The sequence below is a fragment of the Clavelina lepadiformis genome, chromosome 7 (genome assembly GCF_947623445.1).
Source record: "Clavelina lepadiformis chromosome 7, kaClaLepa1.1, whole genome shotgun sequence".
In the NCBI taxonomy this organism is placed as follows: Eukaryota; Metazoa; Chordata; class Ascidiacea; order Aplousobranchia; family Clavelinidae; genus Clavelina; species Clavelina lepadiformis.
In genome coordinates, this window is record NC_135246.1 from 13,261,077 (window position 1) to 13,284,236 (window position 23,160).

The 23,160-nt window shown below is 36.8% G+C and overlaps 1 protein-coding gene across 3 annotated transcripts; it reads right to left on the reverse strand.

The window, feature by feature from the left end:
* Positions 1-1,788: 1,788 nt before the first annotated feature.
* On the reverse strand, positions 1,789-22,694 carry LOC143464560 (Golgi-specific brefeldin A-resistance guanine nucleotide exchange factor 1-like). Of its 3 annotated transcripts, XM_076962406.1 has the most exons (43): positions 22,521-22,694; positions 19,902-20,082; positions 18,767-18,855; positions 18,492-18,623; positions 18,199-18,317; positions 17,907-18,015; positions 17,681-17,796; positions 17,313-17,467; positions 17,108-17,202; positions 16,840-16,910; positions 16,406-16,567; positions 16,195-16,310; positions 15,832-15,967; positions 15,607-15,705; positions 15,246-15,440; positions 13,076-13,223; positions 12,752-12,969; positions 12,388-12,590; positions 12,154-12,277; positions 11,762-11,970; positions 11,145-11,267; positions 10,879-11,022; positions 10,697-10,796; positions 10,217-10,458; positions 9,868-9,988; positions 9,714-9,785; positions 9,492-9,619; positions 9,123-9,330; positions 8,944-9,037; positions 8,681-8,812; positions 7,753-7,880; positions 7,488-7,514; positions 5,766-5,804; positions 5,442-5,643; positions 5,162-5,288; positions 4,974-5,052; positions 4,688-4,857; positions 4,495-4,615; positions 4,294-4,395; positions 3,740-3,853; positions 3,480-3,654; positions 2,896-3,278; positions 1,789-2,321 (listed from the first exon to the last, which is right to left on the reverse strand). In XM_076962406.1, the coding sequence occupies exons 2-43, from the start codon at positions 19,985-19,987 to the stop codon at positions 2,139-2,141; spliced, it is 5,796 nt and encodes a 1,931-aa protein (XP_076818521.1). In that variant the 5' UTR covers positions 19,988-20,082; positions 22,521-22,694; the 3' UTR covers positions 1,789-2,138. The 3 variants fall into 3 exon arrangements, with proteins under 3 accessions (XP_076818521.1, XP_076818522.1, XP_076818523.1); XM_076962407.1 differs by lacking the exon at positions 7,488-7,514; XM_076962408.1 differs by lacking the exons at positions 16,840-16,910; positions 17,108-17,202; positions 17,313-17,467; ... (5 more) ...; positions 19,902-20,082; positions 22,521-22,694 and adding an exon at positions 16,640-16,822 and having other exon boundaries at positions 1,790-2,321.
* Positions 22,695-23,160: the final 466 nt, after the last annotated feature.

Genomic DNA, 23,160 nt, shown 5'->3' on the forward strand with positions numbered 1-23,160 from the left:
TGGTAAAGCTAGTAGTTTATAGGTCAACATGTTACAATTATACAATTTAACTGCGTGTAATTTTTACTTGTAAATGTAGCCTACTCCCACTGTAGCAAGACCAAGACACTATAAGGCAACTATATCACATTTTAGATCAACTTATACTCCACATTAACTGCAGCTTTAGACTTCCTCAATTAAATCCCGACATTAAGACGTTGGGGATAGCGGAAAAATTTGTTTACCTTGAAAAAAGTTTTGTGCCAAATTATATGTGATTGTCAAGCCGGATCCTCCTAAGGTTTTTAATCTTCCAAATGTGCGACGAAAGAGCTGAGGAAGACCGAGGAATGACTGCGCGTTCATATAACGATTGATCCCCCGTGCCATGTCATTTCCAAAAGGATTAGGTAGCCAACGAAAATGCATTTTATTTTCGCAAACTTCAATTTTTCTGAGTCTTCTTACAACATCGTGGGCGACGTTTTACGGTATAAGGTAGCTTTTAAAATAACTTTCTCATGAATCAAAGCCATGCCGTAAAACCACAAACCATTAAACCCACTTTTGGGATATTTTCTATTGGCTACGCATCAAAGGATTTTATAAGACGGTTTTAAAATTCAGCTATGTGACTGATGTTTTTACTAGACGTCATAAAACTCTAACGGAGAGCACTAAAATCCACGATAAAATGACTTTGATGCAACCTCACCAGGAACACCGGTGACGCTGAATACGATTTTTTCCAACCAATCGAAAATTGGAAACTCAAAGTCTGTATTCTGATAATGTATGAAAATGTTGTCGCATAACCATTTTTCTAATCCAAGACTGGCTAGTTCCGTTCAGAAATACCCATAAAAGTGCAAAACATTTTGTAATTCAGCAAACTCTTTGCAGAGAGCTATAGCCTATATGAATAAATTCATATATTCCATGTATGTGTTTGTACTTAGCGCATTTTTCTCATGAGGTAAACGACAATCTATTAGGTTCATTTGAATTAGGCTTACTTAGCTTCAAGATGACCGGTGTACCAACACTATCTCCACTGTGGTTTATAACAAACTCATCGAGGGATCCAGCTTTGAACGAGGTAGATAAGAAATACATCTTCCCCAACTTGTGCCAGTCTGTGCAGTTTCCATTTGAACCGATCAACTTGATGTCAACGCAGCTTTTCGTACCAGCTCTGAGATATCGGTTCGAAGTCAGCTATTGCAAAACGACAAGTTGCAACTGGGCCACTGGGTTGTATGAAAATTTACATTAAAACCGTCTTGGTATTAATTACTTGAAACCATATCGAAAATAATGCTTTTACCGGAATCTTAAACTTCTAGTCTTACATAATCAAGAGCTAACTAACGATGCCTTATATCATTGTATATCGTTTGCATCGTGTTAATGAAACTTGTGGGAAGGTCTGTATTCGCTCATTTTGTACAATATATAGGTAGGCGTATCATTAGTAAACGTAAGCGATATTCAGGATGTGTTCTCGGTTCCTGCTTTTTGGAATCTCATATTTTTATGAAGGCGTAAATAACAAAAACTCGGAGTAAGTAATTGCACCATTTTTTCTCCAGCAAGTTGAGGAGGACTGCAAATTGGGTAAAATAGAACGTGTTTTTAGCTTAAGTGCTTATAGCTTTGAACGAACAGTAAGCAAGCCTAAACAGGATATTGTTTCGCTGTCATAACAGAACTGGTGAATCTGTAGAATACAACCACTAACCGTCTGTATTTTAATTGCACATTATTATCAACGCATAAGCCACCATACCAAGTCTAAGTAACTAAACAGCATCAATAACCTATTAAATACTATACAGAATATCTAGGACAATCATATCCTACAATACAAGTGGATTAAATATTTTTCCAACTTAAAAATAAATCGCGTTAAATGGAAAAAAGAACATACTAAAATACACTTCATTTGGCCTACAACGATTAACAGCAACAGAAAAATATTAATATGTATTACATTTTCAAAGATATAGGTAGACACTCTTACATAGCAGTGGAAAGGTGTCTGCACAAGTTACGACAACACATTTTAAAACTAAAACAACGACACGAAAAGGAGATACAGTTTTTCATCAAAAATAATATCACCCAAACGAACAACATAACCCGAGATGACGTCATTAGGAAAGTGACGTTTTGGAAATCTGAGCTGGATGCGAGTCAACGGGGCTCTCTTCCGTTGCAACAGGAACCGGGCATATGGGGGCGGTTCGTGCCGGTATCTGTGACGTCGGAGGTTGAGACACAGCCGGGTGGGGTAGCGGCGTGGTTACGAGAAAATTTGGCGTACTTGGAGTCATCAACTGAAGAGGTTAAACATTAAAATCACCCAAAATATGCAGCAAGACGATATGTTGTGATTAAACAAAACAACTGAATTAAAAAACCTAACAGCAGCAGCCAACAACAAAATATTTTCACCGCCATCTACATCCTTCGATAAAATATGCCGATGCAGTTGCATGCATCTACATTCCGAACAGTTCGCTATGCGGAAAATGAAGCGTGAAATTTGCTCAAAATACGAAAATAACTTGCTACTCAGAGTAATAAATACTCGGAAACCAAGCATGCATAAAACCGTGGTCATGTTCACGAGTTGCGCAATTTCGATGCCTAAATTGGAATCAGTTGACAGTTTGACACCAATTACATGGGAATTTATGATCACAGCACATGCAAGTTTAAACTGATGAAGTTTGTTAAAGAGACGATTTGCAGCGACGTCTATCACCGATGCAATCTATGCCCGAATACAAAAGACGGCCAATTCCGCTACGTCAGCTGTTTATATGGTTGATTGTCTAGATAAGCATGCATGGCGCTCTACAAATCATACACTGGTGATGCTGTATTAGTTCTTAAAGCGGGACTCACAATATTGGCGGGCATGGACGATGGTGTTAGTTGTTGAGGCTGGGACACCAAGGGACCACCTAGGCCAACAAGTTGCTTTGGCTGGCTCAAGCCTAGCGCTCTCACTGATGCCGAAAAAGGTACGATAGGCACTGGGTTAGTCGGGGGTGCATAGGGAGCAGCCAATTGAACCCCGGGTGGGGGCGCGACGTTCAAGCTGGTTGGGGGCGTGATTTTCGGTAATGGGGCGGCAATTATTCCGGCTGGGTTAATAGGAGACGCCGATATCAACTGAGACTTGGGTGGTGATGATGAATAGGGGACATTCTGTGGTGTTGAAGGACGTGCGCACTCTCGGGGAACTTCAGGTGCTTTTGGGGCGATCAGTTCCCGCTTTTTTGGTTCTGAATGGAAGTAAAAGCAATTTATTATACAAACTTCCATTCAACTGAAATCTAACAAAGATTTCACCATACTTTGTTTCCTCAGTAAATCTGTCTGTTTGTTTTGCAAGCACACATTACTGTTGTGTGACAAAGAATAAAAAAGGTCAAAGTTTGATTCAAAAAAGAAACACCTTAAGCAAATAGGTTTGTTCGCGTTACCTGGTGTTGGAGGCTTAAAAACTTCACTCTTCAAATTAGGTAGAAAGCAATCAATCCGTTCCCAAGTGACATCCCACAGACTCGTGTATCCTGATGGAGTCTCAGCGCTATGGAAGATGCCAGCGGTGTCCATTACAAGAAGCATGTTCTTCAGTGATTCTGGAATCGCCTCGTACTAAAAATTAGAAAAAAATAGTATAACAACACGTACACTGCATTGAGTCCAGTCAAGTGCAACATATTTCATGAGTTGCCCCTACCAGTACATCACGTTTTCCGACGTGCATGTATTTATCCATGAAGTCGAGAATTGTAAGCCATAATGCAGTAAAGGTGGGAAGAGTGAGTAATGGAGTAAGATGTTGCAAGAATACCTGCATATAAAGCAAATGTTTAATGTTGTTTTATACTTCCCTAAACATAAAGATATGAGAAACTATTTATTTGGTTCAGCTTAAAACGTACTACTGTCTTACACATTTCCAAGCTATCAAATACACATAATTTAACAAATACACATAATTTAACAAAGCAATTACATTAACGTAATGAGTTAAAAAGTACCAAGTAAATTTTTTTAAGTGGGGACTTTTGCACCATTAACAACACTTAATGGTTGTATGCGCTTCAAGTTAAATGGTTGAGTTGTTATCATAAGACGTTAAGTGTGTTTAAAAGCAATGAACCATCCTTAGGGGCGACAAGTTTTAGAAATTCTAGAACCCTGCTGATTGTTGGTCAATTTGGGGAAGTGGTAATATTACCTATTCAGCCTTTTTACTGAATAAATGACACAAAAGCAAATGACGGAAACCTTAGAAAGAAGAGTTGCTCCTCTCATTCTTGTCTCCTCCATGCCATCCGGATCAGCAGGACTGATGTTTTCAAGAAGTTTTGTCAGAAGTGGAAAAAGTACCTGGAAAGGAGAATATTTTTAAATTTTTATGAACTAATAAATTAAACTTTTCATTAATAAATTAATCAAAAATGTTCACTGTATTCAAAGTAAGATTACTTTGTTAAAGCAAGATTCCCATTCTTTGCCGGTCAAAGTTTGCAAATCATGGACAAGCAACGCTCGCTGCAGGTAAGTTAAAGCCGAAGTTCTTACTTGCCTTCTTGCATCACAGCACAGTCTGAAACCAAAATACCAACAGTTATGTCACAATGTATATATCACAATAACACTACCAAAACTAGGTAGATACCTGGCTATGCCCTGAAGCAAAGGACACCAACATTTATCCCAGAGGTTACTCGCTTCCGCCGTAACTGCAAGAGCTTGACTTCCGCTCTGAATCCTTTTCCTCTCTTCCTCAGCCCATGAGCTGTAGATGGATGCGGCTCGGGTGTGCAGTGTGTGCATCAAGTCAAGCAACTAATACGATAAACAGTGGTTTTCAATCAATAAAAGATTCATGAGCTGCTATTTTTTTTCTGGTAATATACAGAACATTTGTAGATAATGATATCACAACATTGTAAAAGTAGAACCTGAAGGGACAAAGTGTGATATCCCCCAGGGACATTCTCAACCGCTGTTTCGTCATCTGAGGCTTGTCCAGAAAGGTATCTGTGATTAATGATTGCAGATAAAATCTATTTACCTTTGTGCAAACTGATAGCTTGGTTAATGAGTAACTAAGCAAACAAATGGTAGAAAAACAGAAACAGACACTTACCTCCCACTTACTGGGCTGCCAGAAGTCTTTCTCTTCACGTCTCGTTCTTTTCTCTTTTTTAGTTTTTTCTTATCCAGCTGCTTAGGCACGTGGTTCTCTGGTGACGCAGCGTGGTGTGCTCGATTCACTGAAAGTTAACATTGATAAAGAAAGAAAACTACTTCATTTCCCTGAGTCAAAAATATCAATAGTACAGGTTTGACAGTAACAGTTAGCGGCTCAAAACATAACTTTTTGATGTATCGGTACAAGTGACAATGCAACACATTCAACATCTAACCTCCGTTGATGCTTGCTTCGACAAATGTCCGTATGCACCTCACACAGAGCTCAAAGTTGTCCGGTGTTACATGAGCTGCATCTCTCACCAAGAAAGCCAAAGTCTCGCAGCTTTTCACCATGCACCGCATGTCATGCTGCCTCAACTCCTCGCCCAGCTGCAGCGTGAACTGATTGCATGGAGTGGGTGGTGGTGGAATTACCTGAAATGGAAAATTGTCAGCAAATGATTAAAACAAAATCTATCACTGGCTGTATTGTTCTATCCTTATTTTGAGTGTCACTATCGATACCCGAGGATACAAAGTTTGTTTGTATTACAAACCTGGATTGTGGAAGATTTGTCTAGAGGCTTCTGCAGTTTCTGTGACAATACAATAATGACATGATGTGAGGTACGAAAAAATTAAATTTTAGTAATAATACGAACTTTAAGTGCATGGTTAAATGAGGCATAGCAGCAAAATCAAAGTTGATAAATCATTTGATGACCAACAAACAATCAAGTTTTGGCGTTGTGATTCAGCTTGCACCCAATACAAAACCAATAAGACAACATTAAACTAGACCAGCACAGTCCAACTTTTGGTACGCGAAGACATTTTTTGACTCGCATAAACTTTGCATATACCCATGACATTATGCCGTTGTAACATAACTGCATTTATAACAAAAAAGGCGGAAGAGGTAAACGCACGATGTTTTTGAAATTTTATTTGTCAACTGCGAACAATACAAAAATCGATTCCAAGCCAGGTGGAATTTGTTATCTGCGGAAAGCTTAACTTAATTTCTATGGGCCCTCACTTTGCCTCCATTCGTACTCAGTATTCTGTTGATAAGTGGGCCTACACCGAACATGTTGTCTAACAGTGGAGTATCATAAAGCTGCTTAACATTTACAGGAAAATAAATTATTTATTACTGGACATAAATTTTGCGATTCACAATTGAAAATTTAATGCAATTTTAAAAATTAAATTCACAAAGACAAGAATTTTATTGAAAATTATGGTTAGGGAAATAACCCTTTCATTAACACTTTTATGTTTCAATTTACTGCCTGTTTGAATTTAATTTTGTTTGCTCATTTGTTTTCTAAGCTAAACTGGGCGCACTTCTTTGATAGATGCATCCAATTACTTTTTACTTCTGCGCAAGGTCTTTGGTTTCATGATATCTCATTTAAGCAAACTTTAATGTGTTTTGTCAAACTTGGTCGCGATCATAAGCAGGTTTTTTTAAAAGTTTGGCTTCACCTACAGCTCAGAAGTTTCGAGAAACCATAACTACACAACGACTAAACCTGCTATTTTTTGTATTTGCAGAAGTATAAATTTTAAGGGATAGTTGGACAAGTTTAAGATATCGTTTTGGCCCGTCAAAACACTGATATTACAATATTTTCATTTGTGACAAGCAGTTAAGTATTGTTCCACCACCTTGAGTTAAACAAAGGACAACAAAGTGACAATCTAACTCAACAAAAAATGGAAGGAACAGAGAATAGCTTATTTACAATAAATAGCACTAAGTGTTACAAACTTTAAATGCAAGCAAAAATTTATATTGATCAAGCAATCACCACTTAGATTCGAGCTACAGCATAAATTAGGACTAGGAAAATATATCCGGCTAATTGTTAGCTAACAGCTAAAGCTATTTGAAATTTGTTAGCCATTAGCCAAATATGTCTTAGTAAACATTTGTTGTAATTCAGTGACTGACGAAATTGCAGGGCTACGAAGACAGTGATATACACTATGCAGTGCGCACTTGTCATTAGTTATAAAGTGAAATTAGTTGCTAAAAATTAACAAGTGCTGTTTATGTGAAAATGACAATGAATAATAGAAAATGACACCACAGAAAATACGACATTTTAGCAATGAAAACTTATAATGTAACCAAATGTACAGATTAGCTGTAATGCAAAAACGTTCAGGACAATACAAAAATTAAGATATACAATTATTATACATACTAATATCAGAAAAAATAAAAACCCTTAGTAGCAAACGTGCAATGCTACTGCATGCCAACTCACCAAAACCAAACAGTCTCCATCTAACGACTGAAGGCGAAAAGTATAAAATACTGAAAGTTATGAATTTTTGGTCACATTAATTGCATTAGTTGTAACTTAGCATGACTTCGAAACCTTGCATAGCATTCATGATACAAGCTGTATTGTCTCATCATGCTACTACAACCATAATCCTTTTTGATGCAAAAAATATAGAAATTCAAGCATCTGTACAGGTTATGAACTTAATATAAACAGGTAGCAAACATAATTTTGTAAAGGTTACCTGCACATCTGCTTCCACAGGAGGTCCTGGATGATTTTCATACAACTCACTGTCGGATGTGTAACCACGATCTGACAACAAATTGTTCCGATCACCGACTGGTGCTGTTTCACTGTCCGAGTGTGTTTCTGCAGGTTTAAAATTCAATTTAAAATTATTACAAATCAATATCATGTCCTACTAATCAAGTCATAAAATGCTTGAAGGGATGACAGCTTATATCAAAAAGAACTATTATCTCAACGAACTGGTTGAAGAATATGTAACTGTGACCTAACTATGTGGTAAATTTGACAATCATTGGGATGATTGCGATATCATGAGAAAATCAATTCATAGCATAACACTTGCTTGCAGTATGAGAACTAACAGGAGAATTTTAGCTCATTTTTTGTATCGAATGAGAGGTTAGCATAGAACAGGGGTTCCCAACCGGTGGTACGCGTACCACTAGTGGTACGCGGGAGCTTTTCAGGTGGTACGCGAGCAGCTCTCCGTTGCATGCGATATACAGTATAGTAGTATAACAATTTAATTTTGAGTTGCTAAAATATGCGAACAACACTTTTATTTCTTTCCGTACTAAATTCTCTGCACTCAGTAAGCTACTTTTGTCGATCTTGCTCCCTGCTGTCATTGTTATTAATACAGTGCTGCTGTGCGAATATTGGATCAAATTAGTTGTTTTGAAAATAGTGGTACGTGTTGACAATCCGTGGTGGCTAAGTGGTACGAGAACATAAAAAGGTTGGGAACCCCTGGCATAGAGAATAAGCAACAGATGGCATTTCAATGAGGCAATGAAACATGCTAAGCGTTCCCCTCCCTTTAAGTGGTCGGGGATACATGTTTGATTAAACCATAGTGTGTACAATGTACATGTGCTCAATGCACAGACATTATGGATGCTAAATATTTCATCACATACTTCTGTCCAGATGTGAACCATCTGAAGAAACCAAGGTATCTTGTGATGGCTGGCGAGATAAATCGGCATTACTAGCTGCAGGAACATGAAGTATGGGTGGAGGTACTGCACCAGCTCCAACACATTTCATAACTGTGAAAACAGTTATAATGAATTTCAAAAGAAATGAATTGATTAAATGAAGCAATTTACAATCAACTGAGGAATGTACAATTGCTTGCCCAATAAATATAGAAATTAAATGGCACAATACAACAACAAACCTGTAAAAATTGTGATCCAGTCTTCGCGAGAATGTATGTTTGCAGCATTTGTACGAAGTAGTTCGTGAAGCCCATAGCCAATCTGGCGACTTACCTACATAACACAGACACAATGATTAAAATAGCTAAATGAGCCATGCAGTAAAATAAGATCAACTTTGTACAGTATATCAGTCAACCTTCGGGATGATGCAAGGCTTGATCATAAGTAGAATCTGCAGAGATGCAAGGACTTCCTCAGCCACATCTTCCCTGTGAAGAAGACGGATTGCCATCCGGAGTAATCCGACCACAGCTCTCTCCAGGAGGAGACTGTAGTCAGTTGCCATGACAACAATGGTATAAAGATGGTCGCGCACCATTTGCCATAAAGATAATATACGATCCCTAAAAATATAATAATAATGCTCTATCTCACAAAAAAATTACCAATGCTTAAAGCAAGTATCAGGCCCCAAATTGGAAAAATGCTAAAATGAAAATCCTCTTTTTTGCCCTTTGCCCAATAATAGAATAAGGTCATAATATTAACCATATGTGGAAATTACCTATTCTGCAATATAACCCTAAGCAATAATTCCAGAAAAAATATGGCAGAATCTTCACTATACGTAGTCCCCATCTGCTCATGAGTGTGAGGACCCCTTGACGAATCCATGAGAGCTTTAATCAACTCCTGAAAAATTGCGATTTTATTAAGCTGTTTTCATTTTCTCAATACTTCGGTAAATTTATTGGTTTTATATTCCAGATGACACATTAAGTCTTACCTGCAGTGAGTCAAGCCTCAAAAATTTGCTCTCAGTTACAAGTGTTTCAAGCTGTAGTTCTTTTACACATTCCTAGAAAAGAATGACTAATTCATGCAAATATAGTAGTTTGTGGTTTTATAGTTACAAATTTTGAGTCGTAACCAGCTTAGACCTGTGCCAGTCTTAACGCCTCTTGGTCTTCAGCTGTGGCAGATTTCTGACTAGAGTTATCACCAGGCCCTCCACCCAACGTCATAAATTGATAAAAACTGCTGAAGATGGAAGAATCTGACCTGAAGTGTTTGAAATAAAACTGATTGAAAGCTTTCAAGAAATTTTAAACGCAGTGAGTCTGAATCTGTTCTAATGTCAACCACACTGTGCTTTAAACGTTATAATATAAAAACATAAACCATGTGAAAGTATGTTTAAGAAACAGACATAGCAATTGTCATGACATAAAAACTTTATCGCAACAGCAAAATTTTAGCCCTAACCAGGTGGTCTATGAATGTACAAACCTCTGCATCGGAAGTTTCTCTCGGATCAGACTTATCCTGCCTGTTGGATCAACAAAGTCCTCAACTTCCACCATGGCTGTTGGAAGAAGTTCTGCTCGATAAAAAGGCAAGATGATGTCAAAAATATTCCTCCATCCTTCACGAAGTATGTCTCCATGGCGATGGGCGAGGTGGAATGCAGTGCGAGCAGCAAGCTGAGCTTTTCCGTTTACACCAAAACCAATTGCTGCAGCTTCAGGTGCCTTGACCATATAACGAACGTGTAAAAATGACAACAGAAGAAATAAATCCTTTGCAAATATTGATACAATTTTTGTTTACAAAACAATATCAGAAAAAATTGTTATGTTAGAATATTAAACAGTATCATGTTACTTTTATGTAATTTATATAATCACTTAGACAAACATTAACTTCCATCATATAACTAGTTGTTTACACAATTTACAAAATTATTTCTGTAAATAAACACTACTTCACCTCTCCACCATTAGCTAATGTGGTGAATTTACAGAGGGAGACAATCAAGTTATCAAAAACATCACTCATCCCAAAATGTGCGCTAATTAGGGCACATTTCCTGTAAAAAAAAACAAAAAGATTGATAACTGATAATTCCTCTGCTGTTCTGGTGTTTAAGTATTAACTTGGCTGTTACTAACCGATATCCTGTGATGGACTTTTGAATGATTTGTTCATCCAACGACTTATCAAACACGTAGGATAGAGCAGATACAGTAGGACCCCAGTTCATTGCAAACAGGTCTCGATCATAGATGTGAAGATTTTCTGTGCCATTTGGTGCACTGCAGTAAGCGTAAAACATAATCATGTCCATGTCACAATTAATAGCATTAAAAAACTTCTAGAGCATATCTTGAATGGAAAGCAAAAGCTAAATAACTTGGCTATAAAATTTATGATTTACCCAGTAGAAGGTGCTTGAAGCCAGATGCCCTCTGAAGACGAACCTCTCCTCAAAAACAGGTTCCAGAGCCACTTGTCACGAATAGGACCTACTTGCTCTTCTGGAAGAACTATTTCATCATTTCTGAAAATAGCAGTGACACTGATCAACTGTAGAGTGCTGCACTTTGTTATGGCTGCTTTTTTTCGAATTAAGTGAAGAAACAAGCTTGTCCAAAATATGAAGAGATATGTGTCAAGAGATCAATATCTTAAAGTTATTGCAACCCTTACGCCCGGTAAAAAATCCTTCATGCGCAATCAAAAATATAAAATAAATACAAAAAGCAACTAACACTATAACTCAACATTTTTGTACTTAAAACCAGAATGCCGAACTGGAACTGAACAACTGAACCTTTAAACTGGTTTGAGCGGATGATTTTAGAAAACTGAACCAGAACAAGAACCCAATATATTAAATCTGTCTGAACCAAAACCAAAACCGAACCTGAACCATATATATGTATATGTTTTGTCAGTAAAAATATCTAAATTTACATGAAACGCACATTAAGCAGATTGACAGACAAAACAAATGATAGTACTTTTAACTAGTATGTATATCACAATTTTTACCTAATTGTGTTGTAAATTTCTTCCAACATGGCTTGTTCAAAGTCAATGCCACCATTGCAGCCTTTAACGTTTCGTTTGAAATCATTCATGTTCATCGGCTCATTTTGTTTCCGAACATTACGGTTATGTTGGTCAGTGTTGAGCATGATAATAGCATAAGATAATGTAAATGCGGCATCAAGGTTCATAAATGGATGATGGTTACATTCCTTGGTTGAAATAAAAAATTTCTGTTGATCAACGTTGTTCATACCACAAACAGACTTGGGATTTTAAGAATCGTTAGTCCTTCATTTCATTTCTATCTAGTTATATTACAAAAAACTTTTTTGACAACAGTATCATGAGAAATAGTTTTACTTCCAAAATCACAGGAGAAAAAATCAACTTACCGACCAATAAGCTGAAAAGGCTTCAATAAGTCGCTGTATGACAGGTGCTTCTCCTGGCAAGCGAAATGTCTCCAGATACATTCTGAGACTTTCATCAACTCGAAGTCCTTCAAACTTGAAAGTTCTACAAAACATTGCAACATTCAGTAATTATCAAAGCAAATCGCCACCCAAGACAGCAGAACACCAAAAAAGCCCCAAACATATCAACCTGGAGCTATATAGAATAAATACCTCACAAAACCATCGAGAATTTCAGGATTTCTTCTATCACTGATGTATTCACCAATCATTTTCTTATCGAGCCATGGGTTCACTCGCAGCCATTTTGATACCTCTCTGGTGTCAAGTGGAACCGCAAGAAGATTTTGCTCCTGGAGGAAGGCAATGCCCTTTTTGGGCTTTTGGTTGAACAGTTCTGTGCCACTTTGGAGAATCTATATATCAAGTAGAAATAATAAATGTAAGAATATCTCAACATTATGCCTCTAAAAATAAAGTAGGAAAAAGATTTTTCTTCTGAAATTATGCGCACAATACAGTACTACCAGCAATCTTAAAATAATTGAAATCATTTCCAAAATCTTTGGCAATGAACCTTTTTCTTCTGCTTAATTTGCTGTAGTTCTTCTATTAATGGGAATGTTCCACTAAAACGAGGTGGAACTTTGTCAGGGATTGCTTCTGGTGCAGCCTTGCCGTCCAAATTTTGGTTTACTAAATTTTCACCAACATTTTGACCACAAGGAGGCACACTTGATGTCCACATTGGAGTCGACTTTAACGGAGTTGAAACAGGTGTAGTAGATTGTGTGCCTGAAAAATATAGATCAATGATTCTAGCAAGATTTTCAAGTTATCAACCAAGATGTCAATTTTTAAAACTTTTTTCACACCAGGTGCAAATTCTTTTGCAATTTACCTTTGGTTGGTTCAAAGGGGTTTATGTCAGGATCGTTTCTGACAATTTCCCGTTGATTGCAGCGTTGCTCTACACTCCGAACTACAGTCAACAAAGCTTCAAGCGACAGCAAGTGGGTAGTGTATAAGCCAGATACAGGAAAAGCATTCTAAAAACAAAATAAATCAAAATAATATTAACAACTAGCACTTAACTATATAATTTCAGTTTATTTAAAACAGTGTTTCCTAAACTTTTTTGTAGTAACACCCATTTTCTTCCCAAAAGAATTCTTAGTGCCCACATATTCAAAAATTTTAAAGTACATGGAAAAGTCAACACTCCTCTCTGTAAAGTTTTGAAAATATATAATGTTGTTCCTTACTCCCTTGTTTTAGTTTGCTAAGTAGGACTTAAACTCACTCTATGTATTAATGAAATTTGGATATTTTGCCACTATGTAAAGAACATTTATGTGGTCAAGCCTTAGGCTTAAACCAGGGCTTCCCAAACTGGGGGTCGCGACCCCGCAAGGGGTCGCGTAACGAACGTCAGGGGTCGCAGAGCGTATACCAATTTTACACGAAGTACAAAATACAATCAAAACAAAATATCGTTCCAGCCTAATCAACATTAAAACCGCCTTGAGACCAGCATTAGCAGATGTTGAGCCACGGCTGGACTTGCTTTGTAGCAGAAAGCAGTCGCACCAATCACACTGAATAAATGTGTGTGCTTTTTTTGTTTCCAGTGGCCTACATATGTGTAAAGTAGTAAGTAGGCTTTGAGTACTGGTTGCTTGAATTCAGTCTTTGCATCTCAATAAATGTCACTAATGACAAAGGTATATTTCGCACTGCTAATCAATTTAAACGTGAAGGGTCGCGGAAAACTTCAGAAGTTTGAAAGGGGTCGCGAGCAAAAAAGTTTGGGAAGCCCTGGCTTAAACCCTAAAACCTGTCTTTTAAATTTCGTGATGCGATGAATGTAAATAAAATGTTTCAAAGACCAGTCAGAGAAGAAAATGCCTAAAAATTCGTGACTTGAAACTGAGCAGTTTATGTAAACTTGGGTGGTAGGTGTATTATTTTGTAATGTATATATCAGCAAAACTGAAAGCACTGAACAGTAATGATTCAAGACTGATGGATGCCTTAACTGAAGATAGCCTAATGTTTTTGTAAATAAACAGACGCAACTTGTGAACAATCATACTTGTATCTCAAAGCAATCTGACAAAAATGGCCTTTTTGCATATATTTAAATCGTGAACTAAATAAGCTGCTTTTCTACCTTTTTTTTACAAGTTGTCATGTTTTTGACGACATGTTTAATTTATTGTAAATACCAATAAATTGCTGAAAAAGTTGAATCTAGATTTTGTAATAATTTTTTTGCGACCTTAGCCAGGTAGCAAACTTAACTGAGATATTATGATACTGTAACATTGTTAATCAATATTTGCAAAAGGACAATTATCCCAATAATAGTGCTTGGTAAATTTACTCACAATTGCGTGACAGATTTTGCTATGGAACCATTATTGTCAATTTTGCCTACTCATCATATGTCATATCAGAGTCAAAAGAAATTTTAACTCACAAAAAATTAAAACAATCGAAAAATTCATTAGTGAATCCATGGGGCATTATAGAAGTAACATAAGATGGTGTACCTGCATTTTAACGATGGATAGGATCTATCAATGATTTATTGGATGGTAGCATTTTACATTTGAACATTAGTCTCAGTAATCAACTAATCAGCATCAGCTAAAGCTCAGTAATCACTAATCTGTATAATGCCATGTGTGATAAATCAGTAATAACATTATGACACAGGGAAGTCTAAGGGACCAACACATCAGATTGCTTGTTCCTCAACAAAGAAAAAGCATATTTTAGCTACAACAGAACTTTTAATGACATGATAATTCCTTTGGGATTTTTCAATTGTCATATGCACTGCTATCCTTAGAATGCTTTTGGCTTTATTTATAGCCAAGCTTAGAAAAATTGAAACAAGTGGTTTGTATTTCTATTTATCACAAATCACATTTAATAGTAAGTGGATTTAACTAATAGTTTTTTCTTGCAATGATAATCTTGCAAGGAAAAGTGGGCAAAGTGCAAAAAGCACCTGTAAGAAGCCCTTAATATACACCAACTTATAATCTAAGAATTGCACATACTTTTGAAAGCAATTTGCTGAGATCTTCAAACATGTTGGAGCAGTAGAAATCACAATCATAATTGAGATATAATTCAGTCACCAAACCAGGTATGTGCCATAACTGTACAACCGCTTCTAGTGAGAGCTCTTTGGCTTCATAAGACAGCTTAGGATTGTCACTTGATATCAAATCCATAAGTTTTTTCAGAAATTGCTGCATTAGAAAAGTCAGAATTTGAGAGGACAATAATAATGAATGTATATTAAGGTAGCTGAGTGTAAAATGTGTAATGTGAAAACATAATGATACGATGGATATATTCACAAACATGCACTTGCGATAAAACGTCAGAATTAAATATTCTACGCAAAACTCTCACTTCAAGTTGAAACTTAAGATCTTTTCGAAGAGACTGGAAGAGCAAAAGAGAGACACGAATAGAAGATGCAACCAATCCCAATCTTTCAACACTTAGTAACTAAAAAAAAACATCAATTGGGAATTAAATGATATAGATAACAGCTTTCTTGTAAAATAGTTAGCATCGAATGATTAGAATGAAACAATGCAAAGGGAAAGCAAGTATACAAGTTACTACTGACACCTGAAATAAATATCTGCACATGTCATCTTTCACAAGCAACAACAAAGAAGGAAATTTTCCGATTTCATCATGTGAAACCTCGAGGGCGACCATAAGCAGTGACATCCCCATGTGTATCATGACATCTGAGTTATGCCTTTCAAAATTAGAGAAAAATGGTAAAGAAAAATACGAGAAATATTGTGCATTTACAACTTACATGGCACGGTTTTCTAATCACACTATCAACAAATGTGCTAGTGGATAAATAATACCCCTCATGTTCTGAAAACATAAAACTAAATGACACAACGCTTATGTAACTAGCAACTGCTTCAAAAATCTGTTTCCAAATAATAACAAAAATAGAACATTTGCCTGCACCTGTCATGCGGGTTAGTTAGAGATATTAGGAATCTGAAAAGTTCCCGAACACAAGGAAGTCCGTATGGCAGAAGTGGACCAGAAAAACTGGCATGTGGTGACGCAGTAAAACGAACCTGAACAAAGATATAGCCGTCTTGTAGTTCATTGAAAAATGGCTTTGACTTTTTGTGACAGTACTGGGTAAGTGGCACAATTGATGCAAACTTACTCCTCGGGGGTTGTTAGATGTCTCCGCATCTTGAACTGATCCATTTTCACTTATCTGGGACTGAAGTTCCAACTCATCTCCAGCATCAACAGCAGACTCCTGACGTTGCACCTCACCTACTCCATCTTCTTTCTCACCATTCTCAGTATCAGCCATCGCTCCCTGAGTGAGAATGTTTAAATTTTATTAACCAAACAAAATATCTTCATTGGCATTTGTAGGCAAGGGTGGTACCAGATAACTAAAATCCATTGATGATATCTGCCCTTTAATTTGTAACCTTCTGTACAATATCCACATTTAAAAGAAAAATCATTAATTTTTGGACGAAGCAGACTGCTGGAATCTAGCTTTCCATTGAGATGAATAGATGCAGCGTGGTCGTATGACAATGGGTTAGCATTATATATATATAGCAAGCAATTATCAATCACTTCATCATTATCTGCTGCATGGGAATCATTAGCTTCATTGTCTTCTTTGGCCACTTCTGGTTCTTTGTTTTCTGAACAAATTCAGAACATCAGTTGGCTATAACATTGCACACTAAATATAAACTTATTTATCAATCTTACATAATGGTTTACAACATTATTGTGTTGACTTAACCTAACACCTGTAAGTTTGTGTAAACAGCTTCGCAAATAATGGTAACTAGTTCTAACTTTCAGGCAAATGACAAGGCAGTAACTTCTAGTGTACCTGTGTCATTCTCATTTGCTTCCCTTAATCCTGCATCACTTGCTTCCAAGGTAACATTACCCACGGGTTTCGGCTCAGTGCTTTCAACCTCGCCACTGCAGTGAAAATTTAATACACGATTACGGAAAGCAATCTTAAAAAGCTGAGCTAAGAAACATGCAAGAAATTGAGTTACTAATAATTCAGTTTGTAATAAAAGTAAGACTTTGTTTGAGGAGCTGGTTTTTCCTCCTGAGCAGGAAGTATCTGTGGAGGATGCTGATTGTTCTTCTTTTGCTCATTCTTTTTCCTTTTACTGGATTTTTTATGCCCCTTGCCTCGTGTCCCAGCATCACCCATACCACCAGCTCTCATTTTTAGCTGAAAAATTTGCAAAAAAATAATAATCTTTCATTATTCTCATGGCAGTGATTTAATTTGTTACACCATCAACTACAGAAATACCGTTGTGAGCAATCAATAACTTACAATTTACGTCATAACTTGAATTCTTTTGATGCTCTTAGAAGTTTGCCAATATCAGCAAGTGACCTTAAACTATGCGATAACACCAAATGTATTAAAAGAAAATACCCTTTTCATTGTGCTTGAGGATGGATCTTTCATGTCTTCTGTAAACTCAGGTAAGCGAGTGAACAAAACCTGAACCATATCCACAAGTGTGTGCTCAGCTGACTTTCTTAGTAACTCTAGAAATCAAATCAATACACTAATTCAAAGTCATGCAAAACAGCATTGCTTATGGACAAAGGTTTCACACACTCCAACGGAAAATTATTCTTTGGGCACTTGTACTAACCGCTGAGTCTCATTTCGAAGCAAATACGGAAGCAAGATTGCATAATTTCACAAACTGCTTCATTGGTTAAGTGCACACCAATATTTGTGAGCAGCAGAATTCGTAATACCTGGCAAATTTGTGTTAGAAAAGTAAACTACTTTTTATGACTAAAATGTAGGCTACCATGTAGTTGGCAAAATTGTACCCACTTAAAACACTATAAATATGTTCACACACAGTGTTCAACAAAGTACACAAATATAACCCTTATACCTTCCAGCTAAAGTTTAATGTTGAAATAACAACAAACCTGCAAGATTTTCATGAGGACAACTTCATCATTTGCAGGATCAGTGCCAACAAAGCGAGCGTGGGTTACCGCATCAGCCATTGCTGATACAGCAAGGGCAATATTGGGAGATTTGTTGTCTTTAAAAATGAATTGGTTTGGTTACCACAACTTACATGATGTAGAATGCTAAACACACTAATTAAACCCTTGGAAATTTTTCTAAACACCGTAGCAACATCTATAAAAGGCCATAAAATTAACTCCTTTACGTCTTACATGTTGTACGCAGTTTGGGAAAATTAATGACTTACCAATCAAAGTATATGACAAAAATTTATTAATGGATGATAAAGCAAGGCCAGTGATAGGTCCTGTTGTGTCTTCCGATCTTACAACTTCAAGGAACGGAGTCAAATAAACACTGGGGCCCAGTTCAGATAGATCTAGATCGTAACATATTTGCAACTATTGAAATTACTGTATATAATATTTATTGACAAAATCAGAGAAATCCTACATACAAGGTTTTGTAATGGAAACCACTAAAACAAAATATAAACAATGATAATAAATAACTGCATCTCACCTTCACATCTGTTCAAAACATTCTTCAAACTGTTAAAACTGGAAATAAGTGGATCTTCATGATCACTCTGGTAGTTGTGGGTGGACCACCTGCAATTTATCAAACAAGACCTTTATTTAACTTTTGCAATTTATAGGGTCCATCAATGATTAGTACTGTATTCTGTTTCAGTATCCTGATGTTGGATTTAACAGTGTAAACTTCCATAATTGCACACTGTGCAACCACTGGCAAGAACTAAAAGACTGTATTTTTTGTTAAACGTTGTTTACATATATATATTTATGCGTTTACAAATGTATATACAGTAGACTCCGCTTATTATGACCACCTTGGGACCAGACTATATTGGTCATAACATCCGAATGACCAAAACATTAACCAAAACTGTTTAACCACACCAAGATGGATACAAGTTAGAAACAAAACGACAAAAGACATTGAATTCATCATTTATTTCATTAACTTTAAACAGCAACCTTAAAGTATGTCAGTAGGAATACATGTAGAATCGAGAATGCGTGATTAAAGAATATGTGGCAAAATTGTCGTTGTCAGTTTGCTCAACCGACACAAAAAATTGATACAAAAACTTAAAAGAGATGGAAAAGTGGTCATAATATCCAAAGACTTGTCATAGTAAACGGAGAATTTTATATGGCAAAATTTAAGACCATACCAAAATGATCATATAAAGCGGATGGTCAGGTTAGGCAGATTCTACTGTACAGTATATGTATACCAGAATGCCCAGGTGTAAGCCTACTTCGCCTATATCTCACTGCCAGAGTTCTTTTACACTATAACCGCATATAGGCTATAGATGCCAGAAAGATAAGCCCCTCTAAAATTGCAAACGTACCTTTCCTGTGTTGAGTCTTACAGATAGTTTATAATATGTTATGTGCAACGATGCCAGATTTGTTTACTGCAAGTGACAAAACTGACAAAAAAAAACAACACTACAATACATTCGTTAAGGAGTTCATCAATAATCAGTTTATGACGTACCATTATAATATATTATAATCTTCCAATTGATAGTTTAAAGCAATAGGATATAATACAATTAATACAGTCTTTCAATTTAAGTAACACCCATGCAGAAAATACAATAACAACAAATTATTCCTACCGTATATTTCTTCGTAGTGCAGTCACAACTATATTAACCTCTCCAAGGACTATGTATTTTCCTTTGACTTGAGAGTTAAATGCCATTTTATATGTTCTGATAATTCTCCGCAATTCATAAACCTCTTTTGAACATTTTCTTACTAACCTATGCCATTTTCCAGTGTATTTGCAACAGCAAGCTACAAAACAAATATTGTTATAATAAACTGGTTTTTCCAATATTAAATACATTCAAAGTTCACTTTTGTAATTTTCGACAGCAACACTTATCCTGTTTGGCTACACGATGAAACGTTAAAAAATCACTAAGCTATTCCAGGGTAAGTAAGGGTAAGTGAGGGCAGATGAGCTCAGAGAAGGCACAGCTGGTCTGTCGACTGGTTTGCAGGCAACTAAACGACTTTTTACTTGGTGAGGGCCAAAATCTGAATTTCTTTCAAACATCACCATTTATATGGGGATTATATCAATCACTACAAAAGTTAAGCTAAACATTCTGTAATTCCTCAATTTTCAACATTTCGTAGTAATTTCTCACTTTTCAGCATTCTATTTTACAGACTTACAGTATTCAGAGGCTTCTTTACTTTTGCACTGCCATATCAGGATCGAGCATTGAAGCATTATTATGTCATAATTACATTTTTACTACCTCATAGTTCCTTCCCACTCAGACCTTGAAGTCAGAGTTCAATAGCTCAAAAGACCTCAGTGGGTCAGTATCCCTGTATACTTAGGCTTTGCCACTTCAGGTGTAAGAAAATGAAGACATGTTTTGTCACTGTTTTTGTGTTTTAACCCTATTGGAGAGTTTGTATGATCCGCCGGAGAAATTTCTGAAGCGCAGGAAGTTGGTTTCTATGCCAAGTTTCTGGACAGAATTGTAAATTTTGGCATTACATTTATTCGTGCCCTTACCCAGCGCACTGAATGCAAACTTTCTGGTATGGTTTTCTACCACTAATTGATATACAGTGGGACCTCGTTAATCCGGACCCCGATGAACCGGAATCCCCGCTATCCGACACAAAACTGCCGGGAACGGATTTCTTCCTATGCATTTTACCCCTTTAATCCGGAAACCCCGCTGTCCGACTCCGACACAAAAGTTTTGGAACAAATGTGCTAAATCAATAGCAATAAAATCCGATAAACCGGATTATTAACAGTTAAGCGAAAATGATTCACGATTGTCCTAATACAGTATTGTTAGTTTGTTGACGAAACAATAGCCGATTATTATCTACGCATAATTACGTTGCGTTGCATAATGACGTTGTAGCAGCAGTGACGGTCCTATTCGTTGTGGCAAGCCACTTTGTCAGTTACAGCTGAGTAAGCCGCACAGCTTTTTAGTCATACTATGAAATACTGTACAGTATTTTAGAAACGAAAAAATAAATTGTTCATCAACACTAACAAACAACGCTTCCGCGGTCGCAAAAAAATACGTACATTACATAGGTTGAGTGCGGCAATCTATTGAAGACATACTGCTGCGACTCAATCGTGCTATCAGCTTTTGATATCGCATTGCGCAAAAATTGGAAACAGGCCTAAGAAAGTTCTAGACTGCTGGTCCCGCCGGAATGCTTCGCCATGCAAAAGCGGTTGTCAAACCGATTTGCGGCCGCATGTTCGTCACTTCTGGCTTAGAGCATTCGTCTTTAATACGGTGGTTCTGGGGTTCGACACTGGGTCGGATCATACAAAAAATATAATTTTATTTTAGTTGCTGTCCAGCCAGAAACTCGGTACTTAGAATTGGAGTAAGGTGCATACTGCGTATCGAACACGGTGCTGCATTTGCAAGATTGATTGATTTTTTACTTTCCAATAATCCGGATACCCCGCTAAACCGACATTTTTTGACGAAACGAAGTGGTCCGGATTAACGAGGTCTCACTGTACACATTAGTGAGCAACAGAAATATAAGTATACAGTAGCTCAGGTTTGTGGTTCCTCTGGTCCAATTCTAACAAAACAAGGTGTCTAACCATCTATCTCCACATCTTTTAGATCAAGCTTTTCATCTTGCAGCTTAAATTTAGCTAAGCCCAAAACAGTTTTATGATATTCACCTTTTGATCCACCTCTGTCGCTTGGTCAATTCTGAATGCGTGCCAAACGAATGAATTCTTATTTAAATGAATCATTAAGCATACAAGATTAGACTGTTCTTTGGGCTAATTTGCAATTGATCAAAGCTCACATTCAATAATGTGCAAAATGCAAAGGTTCAAACAAGATACTAAAGAAAAGTAAAAACTTCTTACGATAGCAATACTCATTAGGCTCCTTTAATTAAACTTAACACTAAATATAAAGAAACCCCTATAAATTAAAAATTGCTTCGGCTAATGCTATTCCCCATCAGCCCATAGTGAAAAGTGTGGCACCTCCACGAGATTCATCAATGTTCACGCAGTATAAAGGCTTCAAAAATAAACGAAGAATTAAGGCTTAAGCACATGCCAAACTTTGCGACTTTGTATGCAAGATTTCTTGGTGAAAACTGCCTACTTTGCATTCGAGCTGTTTCACATCATAATTCATAACCTTAACGATCATACATAAAGTCTTAGTAATACAGTAACAAGTCAAATCCAAACATACTAGAATGTTCTTTTGGAATGGATACTGTCTCGGTTCCTGTTTTATTTTGCTAGGCCAAGAGCGAGCAGCAAGATGCTTCCAGTGAGCTTGATGAAGAAGTGGTGTCGGCAATCTACCATGGACTACTTCATCACAGAAAATTATTACCACGATTAAAGCTAGACGTTCTCTGGGAATTTGCATCAACTTTTCAATTTCTTATGTTATTGTAACATAATCAAATTGCAATTGTTTTAATCAGCATTGAGAATAAGGCATATTAAGGGTTTTATCTTGAATTATTAATCTCAGCTGTTTATGGGACTGTTTAGGTGTGCCGTTTTACTAGACAATTTCATTCGTTTACATGTTTTTGTGCAACTGAGGGTTCCAGTATCATGCCCTGACCACAGAAACAGGATCTTTATGTCTGGGATGGTGTTTCTTTGGGTGGGATTTCATTCTTGCCAAAGTGCACGATAACAACTCCTAGCCTAATCATGCCTTCGACGTTTCTCCAAATTTATTGTGTTTGGTGTAAAAATTCATAGCTTATGTTTTCTGGTTTAATTTAATTTCATTTAATTTTAATATAAACACATTCTGGCCGACTGGGTTTGGTCAAGTGGCCGTGCTAACCTTCCAACGTTGTTATAGCACC

Bases quoted from the DNA above. Each gene is read 5' to 3' on its own strand.
- LOC143464560 (XM_076962406.1), bottom strand. From the start codon at position 19,987: ATGGCATTTAACTCTCAAGTCAAAGGAAAATACATAGTCCTTGGAGAG. The intron at 12,278-12,387 runs GTATTTATTCTA...AATGTTTTGTAG, and splicing joins ATTCTCGATGGTTTTGTGAG to AACTTTCAAGTTTGAAGGAC. The intron at 3,279-3,479 runs GTAACGCGAACA...ACTTCCATTCAG, and splicing joins TTTTAAGCCTCCAACACCAG to AACCAAAAAAGCGGGAACTG.